This window comes from Pseudophryne corroboree, chromosome 9 (genome assembly GCF_028390025.1).
Source record: "Pseudophryne corroboree isolate aPseCor3 chromosome 9, aPseCor3.hap2, whole genome shotgun sequence".
NCBI lineage: Eukaryota > Metazoa > Chordata > Amphibia > Anura > Myobatrachidae > Pseudophryne > Pseudophryne corroboree.
This window is the reverse complement of record NC_086452.1, coordinates 9719617-9746497: the sequence shown is the minus strand read 5'-3', so window position 1 is coordinate 9746497 and position 26881 is coordinate 9719617. Positions and strand designations below refer to the sequence as shown.

General features: G+C 51.9%; 1 protein-coding gene across 1 annotated transcript in view; it reads right to left on the bottom strand.

Annotated features, from left to right (window-relative positions):
- The window catches only part of SYDE2 (synapse defective Rho GTPase homolog 2), a 211187-nt gene that overhangs the window by 87398 nt on the left and 96908 nt on the right, over positions 1-26881 (bottom strand). The window contains exon 2 of the mRNA XM_063939297.1: positions 1881-2034. Coding sequence (XP_063795367.1) covers positions 1881-2034 — 154 coding nt within the window. The remainder of the gene's footprint in view (positions 1-1880; positions 2035-26881) is intronic.

Here is a 26881-nt window from a genome sequence, read left to right as displayed (position 1 = left end):
ACTAGCCCTGTGTGCTGCGGGGGGGGGCGGCACTGACATGCGGGACGGACCAGCCCTGTGTGCTGCGGGTGGGGTGGGGGGGGCGGCACTGACATGCGGGACGGACTAGCCCTGCGTGCTGCGGGGGGGGGGGGGCGGCACTGACATGCGGGACGGACTAGCCCTGTGTGCTGCGGCGGGGGCGGCACTGACATGCGGGACGGACTAGCCCTGTGTGCTGCGGGGGGGGGGCGGCACTGACATGCGGGACGGACTAGCCCTGTGTGCTGCGGGGGGGGGGGGGGGCGGCACTGACATGCGGGATGGACTAGCCCTGTGTGCTGCGGGGGGGGGGGGGGCGGCACTGACATGCGGGACGGACTAGCCCTGTGTGCTGCGGGTGGGGTGGGGGGGGGCGGCACTGACATGCGGGACGGACTAGCCCTGTGTGCTGCGGGGGGGGGGGGCGGCACTGACATGCGGGACGGACTAGCCCTGTGTGCTGCGGGAGGGGGGGGGGGGGGGGCGGCACTGACATGCGGGATGGACTAGCCCTGTGTGCTGCGGGTGGGGGGGGGGGGGGCGGCACTGACATGCGGGACGGACTAGCCCTGTGTGCTGCGGGGGGGTGAGGGGCAGTACTGACATGCGGGACGGACTAGCCCTGTGTGCTGCGGGGGGGGGGGGGGGGGGCGGCACTGACATGCGGGACGGACTAGCCCTGTGTGCTGCGGGGGGGAAGGGGCGGCACTGACATGCGGGACGGACTAGCCCCGTGTGCTGCGTGGGGGGGGGGGGGCGGCACTGACATGCGGGACGGACTAGCCCTGCGTGCTGCGGGGGGGGGGGGCGGCACTGACATGCGGGACGGACTAGCCCTGTGTGCTGCGGGGGGGGGGGCGGCACTGACATGCGGGACGGACTAGCCCTGTGTGCTGCGGGGGGGGGGGGGGCGGCACTGACATGCGGGATGGACTAGCCCTGTGTGCTGCGGCGGGGGGGGGGGGGCGGCACTGACATGCGGGACGGACTAGCCCTGTGTGCTGCGGGGGGGGGGGGGCGGCACTGACATGCGGGACGGACTAGCCCTGTGTGCTGCCGGGGGGGGGGGGGGGGGGCACTGACATGCGGGACGGACTAGCCCTGTGTGCTGCGGGGGGGGGGGGGGGGGGGCGGCACTGACATGCGGGACGGACTAGCCCTGTGCTGGGCGTCCCCCCGCATGTCTGAGTTAACGATCGTAGCTGTGCTAAACTTAGCACAGCTACGATCAACTCGGAATGACCCCCCAGTGACCGGGAACCCCAGTTAGTGCACCGTGTTCGCTCGCCATGCTTCGGGCAAGGTGCCTCGCTCCGTTACCGCTGCGCTCGGCACAGGTTACTATTCCCAATCGTGGTCCACGTGGATCAAAAAGTAGGAAAAAGTTCAAAGAATTAAAAAAAATTGTGAAAAACTCATGTCAGCATAATGCATGTCGGCCAATAGTGGTTGAGCTAAAGACTATCGACCTAAGGGCCTAATTCAGAGTTGATCGCAGCAGCAACTTTGTTAGCAGTTGGGCAAAACTATGTACACTGCAGGTGGGGCAGATGTAACATGTGCAGAGACACCTGGGTAACACCATGCTGCACTGCGGGTGGGGCAGATGTAACATGTGCCGAGAGAGTTAGATTTGGGTGGGGTGTGATCAAATTGAAATATAAATTGCAGTGTAAAAATAAAGCAGCCAGTATTTACCCTGCACAGAAACAATATAACCCACCAAATCTAACTCTCTCTGCACATGTTACATCTGCCTCCCCTGCAGTGCACATGGTTTTGCCCAACTGCTAACAAAATTCCTGCTGCGATCAATTCTGAATTAAACCCTAAGTGTGGTGGACCTAGAGACCGGATACCCTGCTGGTTGGTGATAGCTAATATCCCACTATGGACCAGTTCTGCTGTGGTAGCAAGCTCTAAGACACTGGGCTCAACCTCAGGACCACCAGAGAACGGATAAGCGTTTGCACTGATCTGGTGGTCACGGGTTGTTAGTTGCAATAAAATGTCCTGGAAAGTACAATTCCCAGTTGAACAGGAATATCACAGCGTACAGATGTTCTTAGACGTTTCAGATTGTGTATACAAAACTAGGCAAACAGAGCCTTCTTTTATACAGTACAGGCAGCTCCTGACCCATATGGATGCTTGCACTGCTTCCACCTAGAGGAGTTTCACACTTGGGTACATTGTATCCAGTGGCAGGGGGGTTGTGAGGAAGGGGGAGGTAAAGTTATTGTCAGGTGTGGAAGTTGGTGTGTAGTGGATGTGAGCCAAGAGGCCAGTCCATATGTTGCCTCCAAACCAGAGTAGGTTGTATTGAAGATAACAGGATACAGGTAATAGAAGATAAACAGCAGTCAATATGATAAGCTATCAATTTCTCCTGGGCTGAGTACTGTACAGTACTGTGACACTCCAAAACCACAGTGACATCCTTGGTCACATGCAGACCCTTTTATAGAGCCAAATTAACAACATACACCTGCAGTCTAGTCAGCCTGATCTTTAAGTCTGGTGACACAGACATGTGATGTTGTTGTGGCTGATGAGTCACGCACAATAACACTAGTGAAGAGGCAGCTTGTAGCGTTTAACCATTTAACTGCAAGTCAACAAAAGTATCCCTGCGGAACGAGGCCACCTCCTCTGGTTTCATCTGGATTTCTATACATGGCTGGAAAACTGGTCAGCCGGGAGTCAGATCTCCCATGGATTGGACTAGTGTGTACCCAGCTATAGAGTGAGAATGTAATCCAGTAGCTGGGGGTGTGGCTGGTGTTGGGCCCATAATTGTGGGGTCTGTCTCCCCTGTCATAGATCCATGTAGGGATGGCCATCAGTATGTTCTCCATCGATGGTTGTACACTATGTAATGGATGTCCATTGATGGTTACCCTAAACGATGGTCATCCTTATTCCTTCATCATAACCTGGGGGAGGGCTTCGCAAGTGTCGGGGGGTAAAGCTATGCTCCATGTTCCAGCATCTTGTTACAAAATTGGGTGGTTCTGTACCGTCGATGATGGGAAACCATCTGGTTTTCCCCCATTGATGGCAAAAGTATTCAATATTGCCCATAACCCTTTGATGATTTGAAATCATTGATGGTCGATGGCCATCCCTAGACCCATGTATAGATGCTTTGTTTTACGCTTAGGCAGTACAGGGAGGCCTTCTCCAAATTTACTATGGAGCCAGCCACAAACGTCTAGTAACATCCCTGGAGCACTTACATCTTACAGGCACAATTTATACAGGAAAGCAACAGCACACGTGTTACAGTCTTCATGTCCTCTCCCGCTCATCGTTCATATCACACGTAGCTCAGGCCCAGCCAAGCAGGGTGTCAGCAGAAGAGTGGAGATGAGGGCGGAGGGTGATGCTGAGGTGGCAGAGCTATATCAGCACCAGCTAGCACCCCGGGGCGCAGTGTTGTCCCTGAGGCTACCTCTACGGACGTTGGCTTTCTTAGCACTTGAAAAATTACTCCTGCCATCTGCTCGGGTGTAATCTGACCGCAGCGCACAATGGTTAATTTATTAACGTTTATCAATTAACCAACAACAGCAGGAAGCAGGGTGATTGCTTTTTAACCCCACGTGTGATGCTTCATAGTGGTTAAATAAGGTAGAATTCCAGTGTGGCCCCCCATTGTTTTTCCCGTGGTAATGAGACTATAATTCTTGGTGAGAACTTTTATAGTGTGTCAGAAGCTGTAACATCGGTCATGGGGGGAGTCATATGACGCCACAGTGTGTCCTCAGTGTAACATTTCTCCCAAGATGAAGATTATGCTCTGTATAAACCTGTCTGCTCTGAGACAATATCAAGAGCTTCTTTCCCGGGAAACATTCCACCTTTTATGGGCCCTCAAAGAAATATTTTCTGTGTTGGAGAAGGAAACGTGACTTCATGTGTGAGCGTTTATATAAGAGGGCACAGGCAGCGCCATTTCCACCTGGCCACTGCGCTCCGAGCTGCAGGGCCATAACTGTAATGGTGACGCCTCATGCCAGGATCTTATAGGTGCCATGTACACTGATCAATATGCTTTGTTGTTACACCGTGCAAAACCTCATATATACTATAGTGTATATATATATATATATATAATTGGATTTATTGGGGGGTCATTACCTATATTGTCATAGCAATTCCAATACTCAAGTGATGTTTTACTGTGGCATCATAAGTAACAACTACAATGAACCTCACACATGCGCGCGCGCACACACACACACACACACACACACACACACACACACACACACACACACACACACTATATTTCTCAAAAAGTTGATGGTAACATTAAAAATAAGATTTTACTCACCGGTAAATCTATTTCTCGTAGTCCGTAGTGGATGCTGGGACTCCGTAAGGACCATGGGGAATAGCGGCTCCGCAGGAGACTGGGCACAACTAAAGAAAGCTTTAGGACTACCTGGTGTGCACTGGCTCCTCCCACTATGACCCTCCTCCAGACCTCAGTTAGGATACTGTGCCCGGAAGAGCTGACACAATAAGGAAGGATTTTGAATCCCGGGTAAGACTCATACCAGCCACACCAATCACACCGTATAACTCGTGATACTATACCCAGTTAACAGTATGAAATATAACTGAGCCTCTCAACAGATGGCTCAACAATAACCCTTTAGTTAGGCAATAACTATAAACAAGTATTGCAGACAATCCGCACTTGGGATGGGCGCCCAGCATCCACTACGGACTACGAGAAATAGATTTACCGGTGAGTAAAATCTTATTTTCTCTGACGTCCTAAGTGGATGCTGGGACTCCGTAAGGACCATGGGGATTATACCAAAGCTCCCAAACGGGCGGGAGAGTGCGGATGACTCTGCAGCACCGAATGAGCAAACTCTAGGTCCTCCTCAGCCAGGGTATCAAACTTGTAGACTCTTGCAAAAATGTTTGAACCCGACCAAGTAACAGCTCGGCAAGTTGTAAAGCCGAGACCCCTCGGGCAGCCGCCCAAGAAGAGCCCACTTTCCTCGTGGAATGGGCTTTTACAGATTTAGGGTGCGGCAGTCCAGCCGCAGAATGTGCATGTTGAATCGTGCTACAGATCCAGTGAGCAATAATCTGCTTAGAAGCAGGAGCACCCAGCTTGTTGGGTGCATACAGGATAAATAGCGAGTCAGTTTTCCTGACTCCAGCCGTCCTGGAAACATATACTTTTCAGGGCCCTGACTACGTTCAGTAACTTGGAATCCTCCAAGTCCCAAGTAGCCGCAGGCACCACAATAGGTTGGTTCACATGAAAAACTGATACCACCTTAGGAAGGAATTGGGAACGAGTCCTCAATTCCGCCTTATCCATATAAAATACAGATAAGCGCTTTTTTATGACAAAGCCGCCAATTCTGATACACGCCTGGCCGACACCAAGGCCCACAGCATGACCACTTTCCACGTGAGGTATTGTAGCTCCACGGATTTAAGTGGCTCAACCCAATGCGACTCCAGGAAATCCAACACCACGTTGAGATCCCACGTTGAGACCTGTATGCCGAATCTGCGGCCCCCTAGAAGATGAGCACTCTGCAGCCACCACAACAGCGACACCCTGGCCCTTGGAGACAGGGTTATCCGCCGATGCATCTGAAGATGCGACCCGGACCACTTGTCCAACAGATCCCACTGGAAGATCCTTGCAAGGGACCTGGCGAATTGAATTTCTTCGTAAGAAGCTACCATCTTTCCCAGGGCTCGCGTGCATTGATGCACCGACACCTGTATTTGTATAAGGAGGTCTCTGTCTAGAGACGACAACTCCTTGGACTTCTCCTCCGGGAGAAAACCTTTTTATCCTGTTCTGTGTCCAGAACCATACCCAGGAACAGTAGACGCGTCGTAGGAACCAGCTGCGACTTTGGAATATTCAGAATCCAGCCGTGCTGTTGTAGCACTTCCCGAGATAGTGCTACTCCGACGAACAACTGCTCCCTGGACCTCGCCTTTATAAGGAGATCGTCCAAGTACGGGATAATTATTTCGGCCATTACCTTGGTAAATACCTTGGTGCCGGGGACAGACCAACGGCAACGTCTGGAATTGGTAATGACAATCCTGTACCACAATTTTGAGGTACTCCTGGTGAAGAGGGTAAATAGGGACATGCAGGTAAGCATCCTTGATGTCCAGTGATACCATGAAATTCTCCAGGCTTGCAATAATCGCCCTGAGCGATTCAATTTTAGACTTGAACCTTCGTATATAAGTGTTCAAGGATTTCAATTTTAGAATGGGTCTCACCGAACCGTCTGGTTTCGGTACCACAACATTTTGGAATAGTAACCCCGGCCTTGTTGAAGGAGGGGTACCTTGATTTCACCTGCTGGAAGTACAGCTTGTGAATTGCCGCCAGTACTACCTTTCTCCGAGGGCAGCAGGCAAGGCTGATGTGAGGTAACGGCGAGGGGGAGTCGCCTCGAACTCCAGCCTGTATCCCTGTGATACTACTTGCAGAACCTAGGGATCCACCTGTGGGCAAGCCCACTGGTCCCTGAAGTTCCAGAGACGCGCCCCCACTGCACCTGTCTCCACCTGTGGAGCCCCAGCGTCATGCGGTGGACTCAGAGGAAGCGGGGGAAGATTTTTGATCCTGGGAACTGGCTGTCTGGTGCAGCTTTTTCCCTCTTCCCTTGTCTCTGTGCAGAAAGGAAGCGCCTTTGACCCGCTTGCTTTTTTGAAGCCGAAAGGACTGTACCTGAAAATACGGTGCTTTCTTAGGCTGTGAGGAAACCTGAGGTAAATTTTTTTCTTCCCAGCTGTTGCTGTGGATACGAGGTCCCAGAGACCATCCCCAAACAATTCCTCACCCTTATAAGGCAGAATCTCCATGTGCCTTTTAAAGGCAGCATCACCTGTCCACTGTCGGGTTTCTAATACCCTCCTGGCAGAATGGACATTGCATTAATTCTGGATGCCAGCCGGCAAATATCCCTCTGTGCATCCTTCATATATAAGACGACGTCTTTAATATGCTCTATGTTAGCAAAATATTATCCCTGTCTTGGGTATTAATATTATCTGACAGGGTATCAGACCACGCTGCAGCAGCACTATTTATGCTGAGGCAATTGCAGGTCTCAGTATATAACCTGAGTGTGTATATACAGACTTCAGGATAGCCTCCTGCTTTTTATCAGCAGGCTCCTTCAAGGTGGCCGTATCCTAAGACGGCAGTGCCACCTTTGACAAACGTGTGAGCGCCTTATCCACCCTAGGGGATATCTCCCAACGTGACCTATCCTCTGGGGGGAAAGGGTACGCCATCAGTAACTTTTTAGAAATTATCAGTTTCTTATCGGGGGAACCCACGCTACTTTACACACTTCATTCATTCATCTGATGGGGGAACAAAACACTGGCTGCTTTTTCTCCCCAAAAATAAAACCCCTTTTATGTGGTACTTGGGTTCATGTCAGAAATGTGTAACACATTTTTCATTGCCGAGATCATGTAACGGATGTTCCTAGTGGATTGTGTATATGTCTCAACCTCGTCGACACTGGAGTCAGACTCCGTGTCGACATCTGTGTCTGCCATCTGAGGTAACGGGCGTTTTTTGAGCCCCTGATGGCCTTTGAGACGCCTGGGCAGGCGCGGGCTGAGAAGCCGGCTGTCCCACAGCTGTTACGTCATCCAGCCTTTTATGTAAGGAGTTGACATTGTCGGTTAATACCTTCCACCTATCCATCCACTCTGATGTCGGCCCCACAGGGGGCGACATCCCATTTATCGGCCTCTGCTCCGCCTCCACTTAACCTTCCTCATCCAACATGTCGACACAGCCGTACCGACACACCGCACACACACAGGGAATGCTCTGACTGAGGACAGGACTCCACAAAGTCCTTTGGGGAGACAGAGAGAGAGTATGCCAGCACACACCACAGCGCTATATAATGCAGGGATTAACACTATAACTGAGTGATTTTTTTCCCCCCCAATAGCTGCTTGTATACATATATTGCGCCTAAATTTAGTGCCCCCCCTCTCTTTTTAACCCTTTGAGCCTGAAAACTACAGGGGAGAGCCTGGGGAGCTGTCTTCCAGCTGCACTGTGAAGAAAAAATGGCGCCAGTGTGCTGAGGGAGATAGCCCCGCCCCTTTTTCGGCGGACTTTTCTCCCGCTTTTTTATGGATTCTGGCAGGGTAATTTATCACATATATAGCCCTGGGACTATATATTGTGATGATTTGCCAGCCAAGGTGTCTTATATTGCCCTCAGGGCGCCCCCCCCCAGCGCCCTGGACCCATCAGTGACCGGAGTGTGAGGTGTGCATGAGGAGCAATGGCGCACAGCTGCAGTGCTGTGCGCTACCTTGTTGAAGACAGAAGTCTTCTGCCGCCGATTTTCCGGAACACTTCTTGCTTCTGGCTCTGTAAGGGGGCCGGCGGCGCGGCTCCGGGAACGAACACCAAGGTCGGGTCCTGCGGTCGATCCCTCTGGAGCTAATGGTGTCCAGTAGCCTAAGAAGCAAAAACTACCACCTGTTAGGTAGGTTCGCTTCTTCTCCCCTTAGTCCCTCGCTGCAGTGAGTCTTTTGCCAGCAGATCTCACTGTAAAATAAAAAACCTAAATATACTTTCTTTCTAGGAGCTCAGGAGAGCCCCTAGTGTGCATCCAGCTCAGCCGGGCACAAGAATCTAACTGAGGTCTGGAGGAGGGTCATAGTGGGAGGAGCCAGTGCACACCAGGTAGTCCTAAAGCTTTCTTTAGTTGTGCCCAGTCTCCTGCGGAGCCGCTATTCCCCATGGTCCTTACGGAGTCCCAGCATCCACTTAGGACGTCAGAGAAATTAGTTTAAAATGCAAAAGGCTACAATTTGCAGTAATGACGGCGCCGGCGACTGTGCGCACCTGAACGGAGCAACACTTGAATTGCTCCGACGGGCACCATCTAGTGGCCACTGGCGCGCAAAACACCTGAATTCCAGTATAGGCATTGACTGCTCAATACACTTTTCAGAAATGAAATAATAAAAGTAAGCAGCTGATTGGAAGCCATCAGACCCCAGTAACCTTTGGAACTAGCAAAAAGTTCAGTACTAGAACACATATTTGTTTGTGTAACTACAAGTTGCAGCATACCTTGCTTACATCCTGATTGTAGTTCCATCACACTGTGGGCTGTCATGTAGGTGATCACCACCTCCATGTCTGGATAATCTTAGCAGTGTGTCCAGAGCTGGGATGACAGGGTAAGGCCAGTTACCTGCTGGTATTTATACTGCACGTCTGACTTGAAACGTTCCCCACGTTCACTGCACGCAGACTAACGACACATAAAAGCCATTCTGTGTTAGGTGTTACTTGCCTGTAGACTGTAAGCTCTCACGGGCAGGGCCCTCTTCCCTCATGTGCTTCTCCATCCCACACCTCCCGTCATCTGCTCCCCACTGCCTACTACAGCACCTAACCCCTGGGTTCTGCCGTCCTGCGAGTTGGGTATGGAATCCCGGTGGTCAGAATACCGACGCCAGGATCCCGACCTTCAGAATGCCGGCATCAGGGCGAGCACTAGAAGGCCCTGGCGGGCTCGCAGCGCTTGCCACAGGTTCTATTCCCTGGTGGAGCTGTCGGCGGTTGTGATCCCAGCGTCAGTATTCCGACCGCTGGGATCCCTACAGCTGGGATATTACCTACATCCCTTCTGCACAAACTTGCCTACGTTACTGCCACTCCTCCGGGAGGAGGCAGCAGTGTAGATGCATGTGGGCGTGGACGGTGCCATGATGGGCCGTCCGAGGGGCGTGATGATGGGGAAGTGGGCAGTCGGGGGCGTGACATCACGATTGCGTCACCGAGCAACTAGGGACTGTATAGCGGGGTGGGGGAGGGGGGGGGGGAGCTACGATGATGTGATTCAGCAGGAATCGCGTCATCGGATCCCCTCGGCCACCCACTTGTTCTCTGCTGTGGGTGGCCGAGGGGGGAGTGGAGGGCCTGACAGGGAAAACAGGAGGCTTGCCCACCCTTCCGGGGGGCCGGGAGGGCTACGGGATTTTCGGAAGGGTAGGCAAGTATGCTTCTGCACGGCAGGACACTTTCTTTCTTGCTTTGTTCATACTGTTTCTGATTAATGTACTACGTGAGGTGCTGCAGAACCCTTGTGGCGCCATATAAAGGATAATAATAACAAATGATAAGAATCACTAAAGAAGTTTGAGTCATTTATTTTTTAATGGTGCTTGTACATGCTGGAAACACAAGTGAAACGAATGGGCTGTTGAAATGAACGGGTTAATCTTTTTGCTGCTTGCTTTCTAGATGCATTGGCATACATACAGTAGTAACATAGTTTCTCAGGTTGAAAAAAGACAATTTGTCCATTGTGGTCTCCTACGCTGTATTATTTTTTAAGATTGTTTTGTCTGATGCTGATGTCGGCCGTTGTTTTTATTCCTTATTCCGCTTTTTTTATAACTATAGTGCGTGACTACGCACCACAACCCTGTATATCCTTATCCATCAGGTACTTATCTAGCCCATTCTTAATAGTGTTGACTGAGTCCGCAGTTACTACTCTCTCAGACAGGGAATTCCAAACACGTATTGTCCTTACTGTGAAAAAAACTTTTCTCCTCTGTGTGCGAAATCTCCTCTCCTCTAACCTAAGCGCGTGACCGCGTGTCCTCTGTGCTGATCTTATAGAAAACAGGTCCGCCCAGTGGCGGAACTAGCAAGCAGTGGGCCCGGGTGTGAAAAAATGCCGCCACCCCCCCCCCCCTTCAAGTCCACCGCCTCACCCCTGGAGAGGATCTGGTGAGGGGGACCTGCTCAGGGCCAGGGAAATGGATACCTAGCAACAGTGCCGTAACTAGACATTTTAGTGCTGTGTGCAAGAATCGGCATCGGAATCCCCCCCATGTAAAACAGGGGCAGTGCGCGCCGTAGGTGCGCGCAAAAAATATAGCGTCGTGGCTGCATGGGGAAGGGATGTGGCCACAAAATAATACCAATTCATATAACGGTGCACAGTAGTCTCCATTATTCCTTTTTACACATTACGGCAGACAGCGTCCCATTTTTGCACATTACAGCAGACAGCGTCCCGTTTTTACACATTACGGCAGACAGCGTCCCGTTTTTACACATTACGGCAGACAGCATCCCGTTTTTACACATTACGGCAGACAGCGTCCCGTTTTTACACATTACGGCAGACAGCGTCCCGTTTTTACACATTACGGCAGACAGCGTCCCGTTTTTACACATTACGGCAGACAGCGTCCCCCTTTTTACACATTACGGCAGACAGCATCCTCCTTTTTACACATTACAGCAGACAGCGTCCCCCTTTTTACACATTACGGCAGACAGCGTCCCGTTTTTACACATTACAGCAGACAGCGTCCCCCTTTTTACACATTACGGCAGACAGCGTCCCGTTTTTACACATTACAGCAGACAGCGTCCCCCTTTTTACACATTACGGCAGACAGCGTCCCGTTTTTACACATTACGCCAGACAGCGTCCCGTTTTTACCGAACCTCGCTCATCACTAGTTTTTACACATTACGGCAGACAGCGTCCCCCTTTTCACACATTACGCCAGACAGCGTGCCCCTTTTCACACATTACGCCAGACAGCGTCCCGTTTTTGTGCACATCACACAACCAAACACCCCTTATGCATTTTATATCTATCACTGCTAGACTCCCCCTATGCCTTTATGCCTATAACTACCACACCCCAAATATACGCCTATCATCCCAAGCATTCACACACCCCTTGTGTAAATAATGCCTATCATCCAGAGCTGGATTAAGACTTCGGGGGGCCCGAGGTACTTAGGACAGGGGGGCCCTGAGGTCTAACATTAAAACCATAATACAAATACATACATAAACAGAGAGTGTGTGCGCGCATGTGTGCGCCCTGACAGTTGATATGTGCGGCACTCAAGAAGACTTGTAATAAAAGCTTCTTAGTCCCGTTGATGTCAACGTTTCAGAACTTTTTACGTATGTTCTTTTGTCAGGATGCTGACGCAAGAACATAAGTAAAAAGTTCTGAAACATTGACATCAACGGGACTTAAGGTGGGTACACACTGGCCGATATATCGCGGGTCCGTCGGCCAGTGTGTACAGCCGATACGTCTGTGAACTCCGTCGTTCACAGACGTATTGCGTCGGCCCCGCAGCTCCGCCGACAGCCAATATATCTACTAATATATTGGCGCGTCGCTGAGTGTGTACGGGCGGTCGGCCGACCACCCGTACACATCCTGCGGCGGGCGGCGGTGATTGACAGCTGAACTGGGCCGCCCAGTTCATGACATCAGTCCCCGACGGATCGGGCAGTGTGTATGCACAGCACACTGCCCGATCCATCCATAGATATATCTGCAGATCAATTGATCGCAGATATATCTATCAGTGTGTACCCACCTTAAGAGTCTTATTACAAGTTGTGTGGCGTGCCGCCCTGGTGGATCTACTTTTCGGCCAGAGCCCGGCATTGGGGGGCACCAGTGCAAGTTTATTACAGTACAAGGCAGCTGGGAATGCCACCTTACAGTATACATATTTACACACACACACACACACACACACACACACACACACACACACACACACACACACACACACACACACACGTGTATATACATACATACACATATATATATATGTGTGTGTGTGTGTATATATGTGTATGTGTGTGTGTGTATATATATATATATATATATATGTGTGTGTGTATATATATATATATATATATATATATGTGTCTGTGTATATATATATATATATACATACATACATACACACACACACACCAGTACATAATACAGCCATACAGCCAGCCTTACGTTTTTTTTTTTTATGTACTTTTGCTCCTGGCAGGCTGCACAGCCACAGATAATCTTCTGCCTAGGAGAGCTGGCTGAGACTCGGTGCTGGCTGCTGCCTCCACGCGCCGTCCTCCAGTTCTTCCCTGCAGCCTGCGCGGCCAGCCAATGACTGAGCCGCAGGCTGCTGCTCCTCAGATTATTGGACAGCTGAGCCGTCGCTCAGCTGTCCTTCTCTTTACAGGCACTCCCTGCGTGAGGTTGCGGCGCCAGCCTTTTCAATGCAGTGGAGCCGGAGCCAGAGCCATCAGGGACAGCAATCGCTGAGCTGTCCTGCCGCTACGCGTGGTGCCGGCTCCAGGGAGCGTAGCGCAATACCGCAGATCGGAACACAGATCCGATCTGCAGCGGGGGGCCTTTAAAAAAAAAGGGGGCCCGGGGTACTTATCCCCGGGGCCCCCCTCTTAATCCGGCTCTGCTATCATCCCTCCCCCCACACCCCTTATATACTGTACCTATTACTCCCCTTATTTACATAATGCATATCACCTATACTTTATGCCTATCAACCCCCCCTTCACATACCGAATACCTAAAGATCACCATGACAGGCAGTTTTTACCTGTTTGGATGATTGTGGCTGTTCCTCCCAGGATGTGAGGTTCCAAGGCAGGTATCAGCTCTGCTCTCCTTTGTGCATGCTAAGATTCTGCCTCTCTGGAGCAGGAATCGGAAGAACTAGCCGGGGTCAAGCACCTGTAACGGAGCCAGGGACAGCACGGGCTGGTGAGCAGCTATGGTAGCATTTCATGGCAGTGGCCGCCAGCTCAGCAATATTACTTGATGCAGCAGGCTGGGGGCAGCGATAATATCTCCTTGCCCGCGTCTCTGAGAGGGGCTGCGGAGCCCAGTCAGCCTGGCTGCAGCCGCTGCCTGATTGTAAAGGGAGGAGGAGCCTTTCCCTTGCTGCCGTTGCAGCGGCCCCAAAACCTCTAAAGTGTACCAGGGGGGGATATGTCACCCTACCCAGCCAGCCACTGCTGATGGTCGGGAGACAGCGGAGGAGTCAGTTGCCCTCTTCAGGGCTGGAGCCTGGAGGCAACAGGCTACAGTGTGGCCGGAAGTGCTGTGCCGCTGCTCAGCAGCTCAGCTCCTTGGAGTCAGCGGCAGCAGCAGGGACGGGCTGGCATGGGGACATGCGTAGTGACGCCGCGACACTGGCAATACAGCACGGCGGACCAGCTCAGAAGATCAGACAGACCAAGTGACGGGGTAAGCGAGAGGGGGGGGCTTTCGCCGGACAGCGGCATGTAATGGTCAGTTTGACTCATTACATGCCGCGCTGGCTTTGGGCCCCTTGACAGTGGCGGGCCCCAGTGCAAGGCACTGCCTGTACTGGCGGTAGTTCCGCCACTGGGTCCCCCACAAGATCTGTGTATTGTCCCCTTATATATATGTAAATGTTGATCATGTCCCCTCTTAGGGCCTAATTCAGAGTTGATCGCAGCAGAAAATTTGTTAGCTAATGGGCAAAACCATGTGCAGAGAGAGTTAGATTTGGGTGCGGTGTGTTCAAACTGAAATCTAAATTGCAGTATAAAAATAAAGCAGCCAGTATTTACCCTGCACAGAAAAAAAATATTCCACCTAAATCTAACTCTCTCTGCACATGTTACATCTGCCCCCCCTGCAGTGCACATAGGCCCTCATTCCAAGTTGTTCGCTCGCTAGCTGCTTTTAGCAGCTTTGCACACGCTAAGCCGCCGCCTACTGGGAGTGAATCTTAGCTTATCAAAATAGCGAACGAAAGATTAGCAGAATTGCGAATAGACACTTCTTAGCAGTTTCTGAGTAGCTCCAGACTTACTCGGCATCTGCGATCAGTTCAGTGCTTGTCGTTCCTGGTTTGACGTCACAAACACTCCCAGCGTTCGGCCAGACACTCCTCCGTTTCTCCAGCCACTCCCGCGTTTTTCCCAGAAACGGTAGCGTTTTTTCGCACACACCCATAAAATGGCCAGTTTCCGCCCAGAAACACCCACTTCCTGTCAATCACATTACGATCACCAGAACGAAGAAAAAAACCTTGTAATGCCGTGAGTAAAATACCTAACTGCATAGCAAATTTACTTGGCGCAGTCGCAGTGCGGACATTGCGCATGCGCATTAGCGACTAATCGCTCCGTTGCGAGAAAAATATAACGAACGAACAACTCGGAATGACCCCCATGGTTTTGCCCAACTGCTAACAAATTTGCTGCTGCGATCAACTCTGAATTACCCCCTTAGTCTCCTCTTTTCCAGTGTAAACATGCCTAGTCTTGAAAGCCTTTCCTCGTATTCCAGCGTCCCCATTCCCTTAATTAGTTTGGTCGCCCGCCTCTGAACCTTTTCCAGTACTAGGATATCCTTTTTGTAGTATGATGCCCAAAATTGTGCACAGTATTCAAGGTGTGGCCTCACTAGTGATTTATATAATGGGAGTATAACACTCTCATCCCTTGCATCAATGCCCCGCTTTATACATGCTAATACCTTGTTTGCCTTCTTTGCTGCACTCCTACATTGGGTACTGCTGCTTAGTTTGTTATCTATGTGAACACCTAGATCTTTTTCCAGTACAGAATCCCCTAGTATTACCCCATTTAGTAGGTAGGTAGTATTTTTGTTCTTGTTACCACAGTGCATTACCTTACACTTTTCTGTATTGAACCTCATTGTCCATTTTGCTGCCCATTCTTCCAGTTTAACTAAGTCGTTCTGAAGAGACTCAGCATCCCCCTCCATATTTATAGCCTTACACAATTTGGTATCGTCTGCAAAAATTGTCACCATGCGCTCTAGTCCTACTGCTAGATCATTTATGAAAATGTTGAACAATAGTGGTCCAAGTACAGACCCTTGCGGCACACCACTTAGTACTTCAGTCCAACTTGAAAAAGATCCATTTACCACAACGCGCTGCTCCCTATTATCTAACCAATTACTGACCCAAGTGCATATTGTGCTCCCTATCTCCAGGTCTTGTAACTTATAGATATGTCTCATGTGTGGTACTGTGTTGAAAGTCTCTAAGCCAGCACATATACATATAAATGATGGTTATTCTGCGTTTGTACCACAATATCACATGCACGAGCAGAGACATTTATATAAGCAGTTTGCGTTTATTCATCACATAGGAGCATCGGTGTCGGACAGAGATTGAAATCCAAGCACAAAGTTTTCACTTCAGTTGTAACAAATATGACTGTATATAACCATGCCAAATGGAGGGTTCCCCGCTGTGGCAGGTTTATAGTCCATGTTCTGGGATAATAGCAGAGAGATAATAGTGGAAAGTAATGTGCACAAGGGCCTGATAAGACATGCCGCTAACACAGAGGCTGGCATACCAGCACCTGCAGTTCCTGCTCTCCGGCCTTGTTACCGGTGGGCCTCTGCTGCACTGCGGTGGTAAGGGGCAGGAGCTGCGTGATGGAGGGCTCGGCGCAAAGTCCTACACAAAATAAAGATCTGCAGCCCTCCATCATGCTCCACATACACTGAGAACAACACGCTAACTGTACGCTTATAAATGTTTCAGATTTAATATTACAATAATGTACCGGAAAGAGTTTTGAAAGTGAATAAAAAAAAAAAATGCTGTAATAAAAGTGATAGAGTTGTAGCATTACTATATAACCAGTATACTTCCCATTGCTATCTCTACATGACCCCCCTCTTACTAACCTGTGTACCATATGCCTATTCGCCACTTCCCGTACCCTACACTACGTCAGGGCCGCCAACAGGGGGGGACTGCAGTGCAGGACTGAGCCTGGACAGAGAAGGGGGCTCACCTCTGCAGCTGAGAACAAGGAAATCGGTATAAAAATGTCCTCTAAAAAACTGTCCGCCACCATGGAGGAGACCAAAAAACAACAATATGGACAAACAAATACATAGGAACACACAGAAGCATCACATTTAACGTAAGTTACAGAGAGGCATCATTATGTCTGAAGGACCATGGCAGACCAATTAGCACACTGGGAAACACCAGCTGAAAGCGGTGAGACAGGGCTACGGTTGGGGTATATGTGTGTGAGAGGTAGGTGGCTGGGGCATATGTGTGTCAGAGGGTGGTGAATGGAGCAGGGCTGGGGTGTATCTGTTGAAAGGGAGGGGGCTGGGACAGGGTAGAGTATATATGTGTGTGAAAGGGAGTTGGTTGGGGTATATGTGTGTGTGACTGAGGTGGAGCTGCCATGAGGGTATTATGTATTCTGAGGTGGCTGAGGCAAGGTTAGTGTGAGAGGATGGCTGAGACAGGGATGGGTATATGTGTGAGAGGGATATGGCTGGGTATATGTGTGCGAGTGGTAGGTGGCTGGGGTATAAATGTGTAACAGGGAGGTGGATGGGACAGGGATGGGTATATGTGTGTGAGTGGTAGGTGGCTGGGGTATTTATGTGTAAGAGGGAGGTGGCTGAGATAGGGATGGGTATATGTGTGAGAGGGATATGGCTGGGTATATGTGTGTGAGTGGTAGGTGGCTGGGGTATAAATGTGTAAGAGGGAGGTGGCTGGGACATGGCTGGGTATATGTGTGTGAGTAGTAGGTGGCTGGGGCAGGGCTGGGTATATGTGTGTGAGTGGTAGGTGGCTTGGGTATTTATGTGTAAGAGGGAGGTGGCTGGGACAGGGCTGGGTATGTGTGTGTGAGAGGGAGGTGGCTGGGTATATGTGTGTGTGAGGGAGGTGGCTGGGGCAGGGCTGGGTATATGTGTGAGAGGGAGGTGGCTGGGGCAGGGCTGGGTATATATATGTGTGAAGGAGGTGGCTGGGACAGGGCTGTGTATGTGTGTGTGAGAGGGAGGTGGCTGGGTATATGTGTGTGAGTGGTAGGTGGCTGTGGTATTTGTGTGTGAGGTGGATGGGGCAGGGCTGGCTACATGTGTGTGAGAGGTAGGTGGCTGGGACAGGGCTGGGTATATTTGTGAGAGGTAGGTGGCTGGGGTATATACGTGTGTGAGGGAGGTGGCTGGGGCAGGGCTGGGTGTATATGTGTGTGAGGGAGGTTGCTGGGGCAGGGATGGGTTTATGTGTGAGAGGGAGGTGTTTGGGGCAGGACTGGGAACATATGTGTGGGATGGAGGTGGCTGGGGCAGGGCTGGGTATATGTGTGTGAGAGGGAGGTGGCTGGGATAGGGCTGGGTATATGTGTGTGAGTGGTAGGTGGCTGGGGTATATATGTGTGAGGGAGGTAGCTGGGGCAGGGCTGGGTATGTGTGTGAGTGGGAGGTGGCTGGGGCAGGGCTAGGTATGTGTGTGAGAGGGAGGTGGCTGGGGCAGGGAAGGCGTATATATATGTGTGGGAGGGAGGTGGCTGGGGCGGGCAGGGGTATATATGTGTGTGAGGGAGGTGGCTTGGCAGGGTATATGTGCATGAGGGAGGTAGCTGGGGCAGTGCTGGGTATATGTGTGTGAGTGGTAGGTGGCTACGGTATATATGTGTGAGAAGGAGGTGGCTGGGGCAGGGTATATGTGTGTGAGGGAGGTGGCTGGGGAAGGTCAGGGGTATATATGAGTGGGAGGGAGGTGGCTGGGGTAGGCAGGGGTATATATGTTTGTTAGCGAAGTGGCTGGGACAGGGCTGGGTATATATGTGTGAGAGGGAGGTGGCTGGGACAGGGTTGGGTATATGTGTGTGAGGGAGGTAGCTGGGGCAGGGCTGGGTATATGTGTGTGAGTGGTAGGTGGCTGGGATATATGTGTGTGAGAGGGAGGAGGCTGGGGCTGGGCTGGGTATATATGTGTGAGTGGGAGGTGGCTGGTACAGGGCTGGGTATGTGTGTGAGTGAGGTGGCTGGGACAGGGCTGGGTATGTGTGTGTGTGTGAGTGAGGTGACTGGGGCGGGCAGGGGTATATATGTGTGCGAGGGAGGTAGCTGGGGCAGGGCTGGGTATATGTGTGTGAGTGGTAGGTGGCTGGGGTATATATGTGTGAGAGGGAGGTGGCTGGGACAGGGCTGGGTATATGTGTGTGAGTGGGAGGTAGCTGGGACAGGGCTGGGTATACATGTGTGAGAGGGAGGTGGCTGGGACAGGGCTGGGTATATATGTGTGAGAGAGGTGGCTGGGGCAGGGCTGGGTATATATGTGTGAGAGGGAAGTGGCTGGGGCAGGGCTGGGTATATATATATATGTGTGAGAGGGAGGTGGCTGGGACAGGGCTGGGTATATGTGTGTGAGTGGTAGGTGGCTGGGGTATATATGTGTGAGTGGGAGGTGGCTGGGACAGGGCTGGGTATATGTGTGAGAGGGAGGTGGCTGGGGCAGGGCATGCGTATATATCTGTGGGAGGGAGTTGGCTGGTGCGGGCAGGGGTATATATGTGTGTGAGGGAGGTGGCTTGGGCTTGGCAGGGTATATGTGCGGCAGGGAGGTAGCTGGGGCAGTGCTGGGTATATGTGCGTGAGTGGTAGGTGGCTAGGGTATATATGTGTGAGAAGGAGGTGGCTGGGACAGGGCAGGGTATGTGTGTGTGAGGGAGGTGGCTGTGGGAGGTCAGGGGTATATATGTGTGAGAGGGAGGTGGCTGGGACAGGGTTGGGTATATGTGTGTGAGGGAGGTAGCTGGGGCAGGGCTGGGTATATGTGTGTGAGTGGTAGGTGGTTGGGATATAGGTGTGTGAGAGGGAGGTGGCTGGGACAGGGCTGGGTATGTGTGTGTGAGTGGTAGGTGGCTGGGGTATATATGTGTGAGAGGGAGGTGGCTGGGACAGGGCTGGGTATGTGTGTGTGAGTGGGAGGTGGCTGGGGTATATATGTGTGAGAGGGAGGTGGCTGGGACAGGGCTGGGTATATGTGTGTGAGTGGGAGGTAGCTGGGACAGGGCTGGGTATACATGTGTGAGAGGGAGGTGGCTAGGACAGGGCTGGGTATATATGTGTGAGAGGGAGGTGGCTGGGGTATATATGTGTGAGAGGGAGGTGGCTGGGACAGGGCTGGGTATATGTGTGTGAGTGGGAGGTGGCTGGGGTATATATGTGTGAGAGGGAGGTGGCTGGGACAGCGCTGGGTATATGTGTGTGAGTCGGAGGTGGCTGGGACAGTGCTGGGTATATGTGCGTGAGTGGTAGGTGGCTAGGGTATATATGTGTGAGAAGGAGGTGGCTGGGACAGGGCAGGGTATGTGTGTGTGAGGGAGGTGGCTGTGGAAGGTCAGGGGTATATATGTGTGAGAGGGAGGTGGCTGGGACAGGGTTGGGTATATGTGTGTGAGGGAGGTAGCTGGGGCAGGGCTGGGTATATGTGTGTGAGTGGTAGGTGGTTGGGATATAGGTGTGTGAGAGGGAGGTGGCTGGGACAGGGCTGGGTATGTGTGTGTGAGTGGTAGGTGGCTGGGGTATATATGTGTGAGAGGGAGGTGGCTGGGACAGGGCTGGGTATGTGTGTGTGAGTGGGAGGTGGCTGGGGTATATATGTGTGAGAGGGAGGTGGCTGGGACAGGGCTGGGTATATGTGTGTGAGTGGGAGGTAGCTGGGACAGGGCTGGGTATACATGTGTGAGAGGGAGGTGGCTAGGACAGGGCTGGGTATATATGTGTGAGAGGGAGGTGGCTGGGGTATATATGTGTGAGAGGGAGGTGGCTGGGACAGGGCTGGGTGTGTGAGTGGGAGGTGGCTGGGGTATATATGTGTGAGAGGGAGGTGGCTGGGACAGCGCTGGGTATATGTGTGTGAGTGGGAGGTGGCTGGGACAGGGCTGGGTATATGTAAGAGAGGGAGGTGGCTGGGGCAGGGCAGGCGTATATATGTGTGGGAGGAAGGTGGCTGGGGCGGTGCTGGGTATATGTGCGTGAGTGGTAGGTGGCTAGGGTATATATGTGTGAGAAGGAGGTGGCTGGGGAAGGTCAGGGGTATATATGTGTGGGAGGGAGTTGGCTGGGGTAGGCAGGGGTATATATGTTTGTTAGCAAAGTGGCTGGGACAGGGCTGGGTATATATGTGTGAGAGGGAGGTGGCTGGGACAGGGTTGGGTATGTATGTGTGAGGGAGGTAGCTGGGGCAGTGCTGGGTATATGTGTGTGAGTGGTAGGTGGCTGGGGTATATATGTGTGAGAGGGAGATGGCTGGGACAGGGCAGAGTATATGTGGGTGAGATGGAGGTAGCTGGTACAGGGCTGGGTATACGTGTGTCAGATGGAGGTGGCTGGGACAGAGGTGGGTATATATGTGCGAGAGGGAGGTGGCTGGGGCAGGGCTGGATATATGTGTGTGAGTGGTAAGTGATTGGGGTATATATATATGAGTGAGATGGAGGTAACTGGGACAGGGCTGGGTATATGTGTATGAGAGGGAGGTGGCTGGGGCAGGGATGGGTATATGTGTGTGAGAGGGAGGTGGCAGGGGCCGGGCAAGGGTATATATGTGTGGGAGGAAGGTGGCTGGGGCGTGCAGGGGTATATATGTGTGTGAGGGAGGTGGCTGGGACAGGGCTGGGTATATATGTGTGAGAGAGAGGTGGCTGGGGAAGGGCAGCGGTATACATCTGTGTGAGAGAGGTGGCCGGGGTATATATGTGTGTGAGGGAGGTGACTGGGGCAGGGCTGGGTATATATGTGCGACGGAAGTGGCTGGGGCAGGGCTGGGTATATGTGTGTGAGTGGTTGGTGGCTGGAGTATATATGTGTGTGAGGGAGGTGACTGGGACAGGGCTGGGGTATATGTGTGTAAGAGGGAGGTGGTTGGGGAGGGCAGCGGTATACATCTGTGTGAGAGAGGTGGCCGGGGTATATATGTGTGTGAGGGAGGTGACTGGGGCAGGGCTGGGTATATGTGTGCGACGGAAGTGGCTGGGGCAGGGCTGGGTATATGTGTGTGAGTGGTTGGTGGCTGGAGTATATATGTGTGTGAGGGAGGTGACTGGGACAGGGCTGGGGTATATGTGTGTAAGAGGGAGGTGGTTGGGGCAGGGTAAATGTGTGAGAGGGCAGGGATATATATGTGTGGAAAGGAGGTGGCTAAGACAGGGCTGACTGTATGTTTTTGAGGGAATTGGCTGGGGCAGGGCAGAGTATATGTGTGGGAGAGGTAGGTGGCTGGGGTATATGTGTGTGAGAGGGAGGTGGCAGGGACAGGTCTGGGGTATATATGTGTGAGAGGGAGGTGGCTGAGGCAGGGTATATGTGTGTGAAGGAGGTGGCTGGGTAACACTGACACGTATCCGGGTAACGCCGACATGTATCCGGGTAGTAACAGTGACACGTAGCCGGGTAACACTGACACGTAGTTTGGTAACAATGATGCGTAGCCGGGTAACAGTGACACGTAACCAGGTAACAGTGACACCTAGCTGGGTAACAGTGACACGCAGCCGGGTAACAGTGACACGTAGCCGGGTAACAGTGACACGTAGCCGGGTAACAGTGACACGTAGCTTGGTAATAATGACACGTAGCTTGGTAATAATGACACGTAGCCGGGTAACAGTGACACGTAGCTTGGTAATAATGACACGTAGCCGGGTAACAGTGACACCTAGCTGGGTAACAGTGACGCGTAGCCGGGTAACAGTGACACCTAGCTGGGTAACAATGACGCGTAGCCGGGTAACAGTGACGCGTAGCTTGGTAATAATGACACGTAGCTTGGTAATAATGACACGTAGCTTGGTAATAATGACACGTAGCTTGGTAATAATGACACGTAGCCGGGTAACAGTGACACGTAGCTTGGTAATAATGACACGTAGCTTGGTAATAATGACACGTAGCTGGGTAACAATGACACGTAGCTTGGTAATAATGACACGTAGCTGGGTAACAATGACACGTAGCCGGGTAACAGTGACACGTAGCCGGGTAACAGTGACACGTAGCCGGGTAACAGTGACATGTAGCTGGATAACACTGACACATAGCTTGGTAACAGTAACACGTAGTCGGGTAACAGTGACACGTAACTAGGAACACTGACACGTAGCCGGGTAACAGTGACACGTAGCTGTTAACACTGACACGTAGCCGGGTAACACTGACACGTAGCTGAGAACACTGACACGTAGCTGGGAACAGTGACACGTAGCTTGGTAACAATGAGGCGTAGTCGGGTAATGCTGACACGTAGCCGGGTAACACTGACACATAGATGGGTAACACTGACACATAGATGGGTAACACTGACACGTAGTTTGGTAACAATGATGCGTAGCTGGGTAACAGTGACGCGTAGCCGTGTAACACTGACACAAAGCTTGGTAACAGTGACACCTAGCTGGGTAACAATGGCGCGTAGCCGGGTAACAGTGACGCGTAGCCGGGTAACAGTGACACGTAGCCGGGTAACACTGACACAAAGCTTAGTAACAGTGACGCGTAGCCGGGTAACAGTGACACGTAGCCGGGTAACAGTGACACATAGCTGCTAACACTGACACGTAGCCGGGTAACACTGACACGTAGCTGAGAACAGTGACACGTAGCTGAGAACAGTGACACGTAGCTGAGAACAGTGACACGTAGCTGAGAACAGTAATAACAATGAGGCGTAGTCGGGTAATGCTGACACGTAGCCGGGTAACACTGACACGTAGCTGGGTAACACTGACACGTAGCCGGGTAACACTGACACGTAGCTTGGTAACAATGAGGCGTTGTCGGGTAATGCTGACACATAGGCCCTCATTCCGAGTTGATCGGTCGCAAGGCGAATTTAGCAGAGTTACACACGCTAAGCCGCCGCCTACTGGGAGTGAATCTTAGCTTCTTAAAATTGCGACCGATGTATTCGCAATATTGCGATTACTAACTACTTAGCAGTTTCAGAGTAGCTTCAGACTTACTCTGCCTGTGCGATCAGTTCAGTGCTTGTCGTTCCTGTTTGATGTCACAAACACACCCAGCGTTCGCCCAGGCACTCCCACCGTTTCTCCGGCCACTCCTGCGTTTTTTCCGGAAACGGTAGCGTTTTCAGCCACACGCCCCTGAAACGCCGTGTTTCCGCCCAGTAACACCCATTTCCTGTCAATCACATTACGATCGCCGGAGCGATGAAAAAGCCGTGAGTAAAATTACTTTCTACATAGCAAAGTTACTTGGCGCAGTCGCAGTGCGAACATTGCGCATGCGTACTAAGCGGATTTTCATTGCGATGCGATGAAAAATACAGAGCGAACAACTCGGAATGAGGGCCATAGCTGGGTAACACTGACACGTAGCTGGGTAACACTGACACGTAGCCATGTAACACTGACACGTAGCCGGGTAACAGTGACACGTAGCCGGGTAACAGTGACACGTAGCCGGATAACACTGACACATAGCTTGGTAACAGTGACACGTAGCTTGGTAACAGTGACACATAGCTTGGTAATAATGACTCGTAGCTGGGTAATGCTGACACGTAGCCATGTAACACTGACACGTAGTCGGGAACACTGACACGTAGCCGGATAACAGTGACACGTAGCCGGGTAACAGTGACACGTAGCCGGGTAACAGTGACACGTAGCCGGGTAACAGTGACACGTAGCTTGGTAACAGTGACACATAGCTTGGTAACAGTGACACGTAGCTTGGAAACAGTGACACGTAGCTGTTAACACTGACACGTAGCCGGGTAACACTGACACGTAGCTGGGAACAGTGACACGTAGCTGGGAACAGTGACACGTAGCTTGGTAACAATGAGGTGTAGTCGGGTAACACTGACACGTAGCCGGGTAACACTGACACGTAGCTTGGTAACAATGAGGCGTAGTCGGGTAATGCTGACACGTAGCTGGGTAACACGGACACGTAGCCGGGTAACACTGACACGTAGCCGGGTAACACTGACACGTAGCCGGGTAACACTGACACGTAGCCGGGTAACACTGACACGTAGCTGAGAACAGTGACACGTAGCTGAGAACAGTGACATGTAGCTGAGAACAGTGACACGTAGCTGAGAACAGTGACACGTAGCTGGGAACAGTGACACGTAGCTGAGAACAGTGACACGTAGCTGGGAACAGTGACACGAAGCTGGGAACAGTGACACGTAGCTGGGAACAGAGACACGTAGCTGGGAACAGTGACACGTAGCTGGGAACAGTGACACGTAGCTTGGTAACAATGAGGCGTAGTCGGGTAATGCTGACACGTAGCTGGGTAACACTGCCACGTAGCCGGGTAACACTGACACGTAGCTAGGAACACTGACATGTAGCCAGGTAACGCTGACTCGTAGCCGGGTAATGCTGACACGTAGCCGGGGACTCTGACAGGTAGCCGGGTAACAGTGACACGTAGCCGGGTAACAGTGACACGTAGCTTGGTAACAGTGACACGTAGCTGTTAACACTGCCACGTAGCCGGGTAACACTGACACGTAGCTGGGTAACAGTGACACGTAGCTGGGTAACACTGACACGTAGCTGGGTAACACTGACGCGTAGCCGGGAACACTGACACGTAGCCGGGTAACAGTGACACATAGCTTGGTAACAGTGACACATAGCTTGGTAACAGTGACACGTAGCTGTTAACACTGACACGTAGCCGGGTAACAGTGACACGTAGCTGGGAACAGTGACACGTAGCTTGGTAACAATGAGGCGTAGTCGGGTAATGCTGACACGTAGCTGGGTAACACTGACACGTAGCTGGGTAACCCTGACACGTAGCCGGGTAACGCTGACACGTAGCGGGGTAACGCTGACACGTAGCCGGGTAACGCTGACACGTAGCCGGGTAACGCTGACACGTAGCTGGGTAACACTGACACGTAGCTTGGAAACAATGAGGCGTAGTCGGGTAATGCTGACACGTAGCTGGGTAACACTGACACGTAGCCGGGTAACACTGACACGTAGCCGGGAACACTGACACGTAGCCGGGTAACAGTGACACATAGCTTGGTAACAGTGACACGTAGCTGTTAACACTGCCACGTAGCCGGGTAACACTGACACGTAGCCGGGTAACACTGACACGTAGCTGGGTAACAGTGACACGTAGCTGGGTAACACTGACACGTAGCTGGGTAACAGTGACACGTAGCTGGGTAACACTGACACGTAGCTGGGTAACACTGACACGTAGCCGGGAACACTGACACGTAGCCGGGTAACAGTGACACATAGCTTGGTAACAGTGATACATAGCTTGGTAACAGTGACACGTAGCTGTTAACACTGACACGTAGCCGGGTAACAGTGACACGTAGCTGGGAACAGTGACACGTAGCTGGGAACAGTGACACGTAGCTGGGAACAGTGACACGTAGCTTGGTAACAATGATGCGTAGTCGGGTAATGCTGACACGTAGCTGGGTAACGCTGACACGTAGCCGGGTAACACTGACACGTAGCCGGGTAACACTGACACGTAGCTGGGTAACACTGACACATAGCCGAGTAACACTAACACGTAGCCGGGTAACACTGACACGTAGCTTGGTAACAATGAGGCGTAGTCGGGTAATGCTGACACGTAGCTGGGTAACACTGACACGTAGCCGGGTAACACTGACACGTAGCCGGGAACACTGACACGTAGCCGGGAACACTGACACGTAGCCGGGAACACTGACACGTAGCCGGGTAACAGTGACACGTAGCTTGGCAACAGTGACACGTAGCTGTTAACACTGCCACGTTAGCCGGGTAACACTGACACGTAGCCGGGTAACACTGACACGTAGCTGGGTAACAGTGACACGTAGCTGGGTAACACTGACACGTAGCTGGGTAACACTGACACGTAGCTGGGTAACACTGACACGTAGCCGGGTAACACTGACACGTAGCTGGGTAACACTGACACGTAGCTGGGAACAGTGACACGTAGCTGGGTAACACTGACACTTAGCTGGGTAACACTGACACGTAGCTGGGTAACGCTGACACGTAGCTGGGTAACTCTGACACGTAGCTGGGTAACATTGACACGTAGCTGGGTAACGCTGACACGTAGCTGGGAACAGTGACACGTAGCTGGGTAACGCTGACACGTAGCTGGGTAACGCTGACACGTAGCTGGGTAACACTGA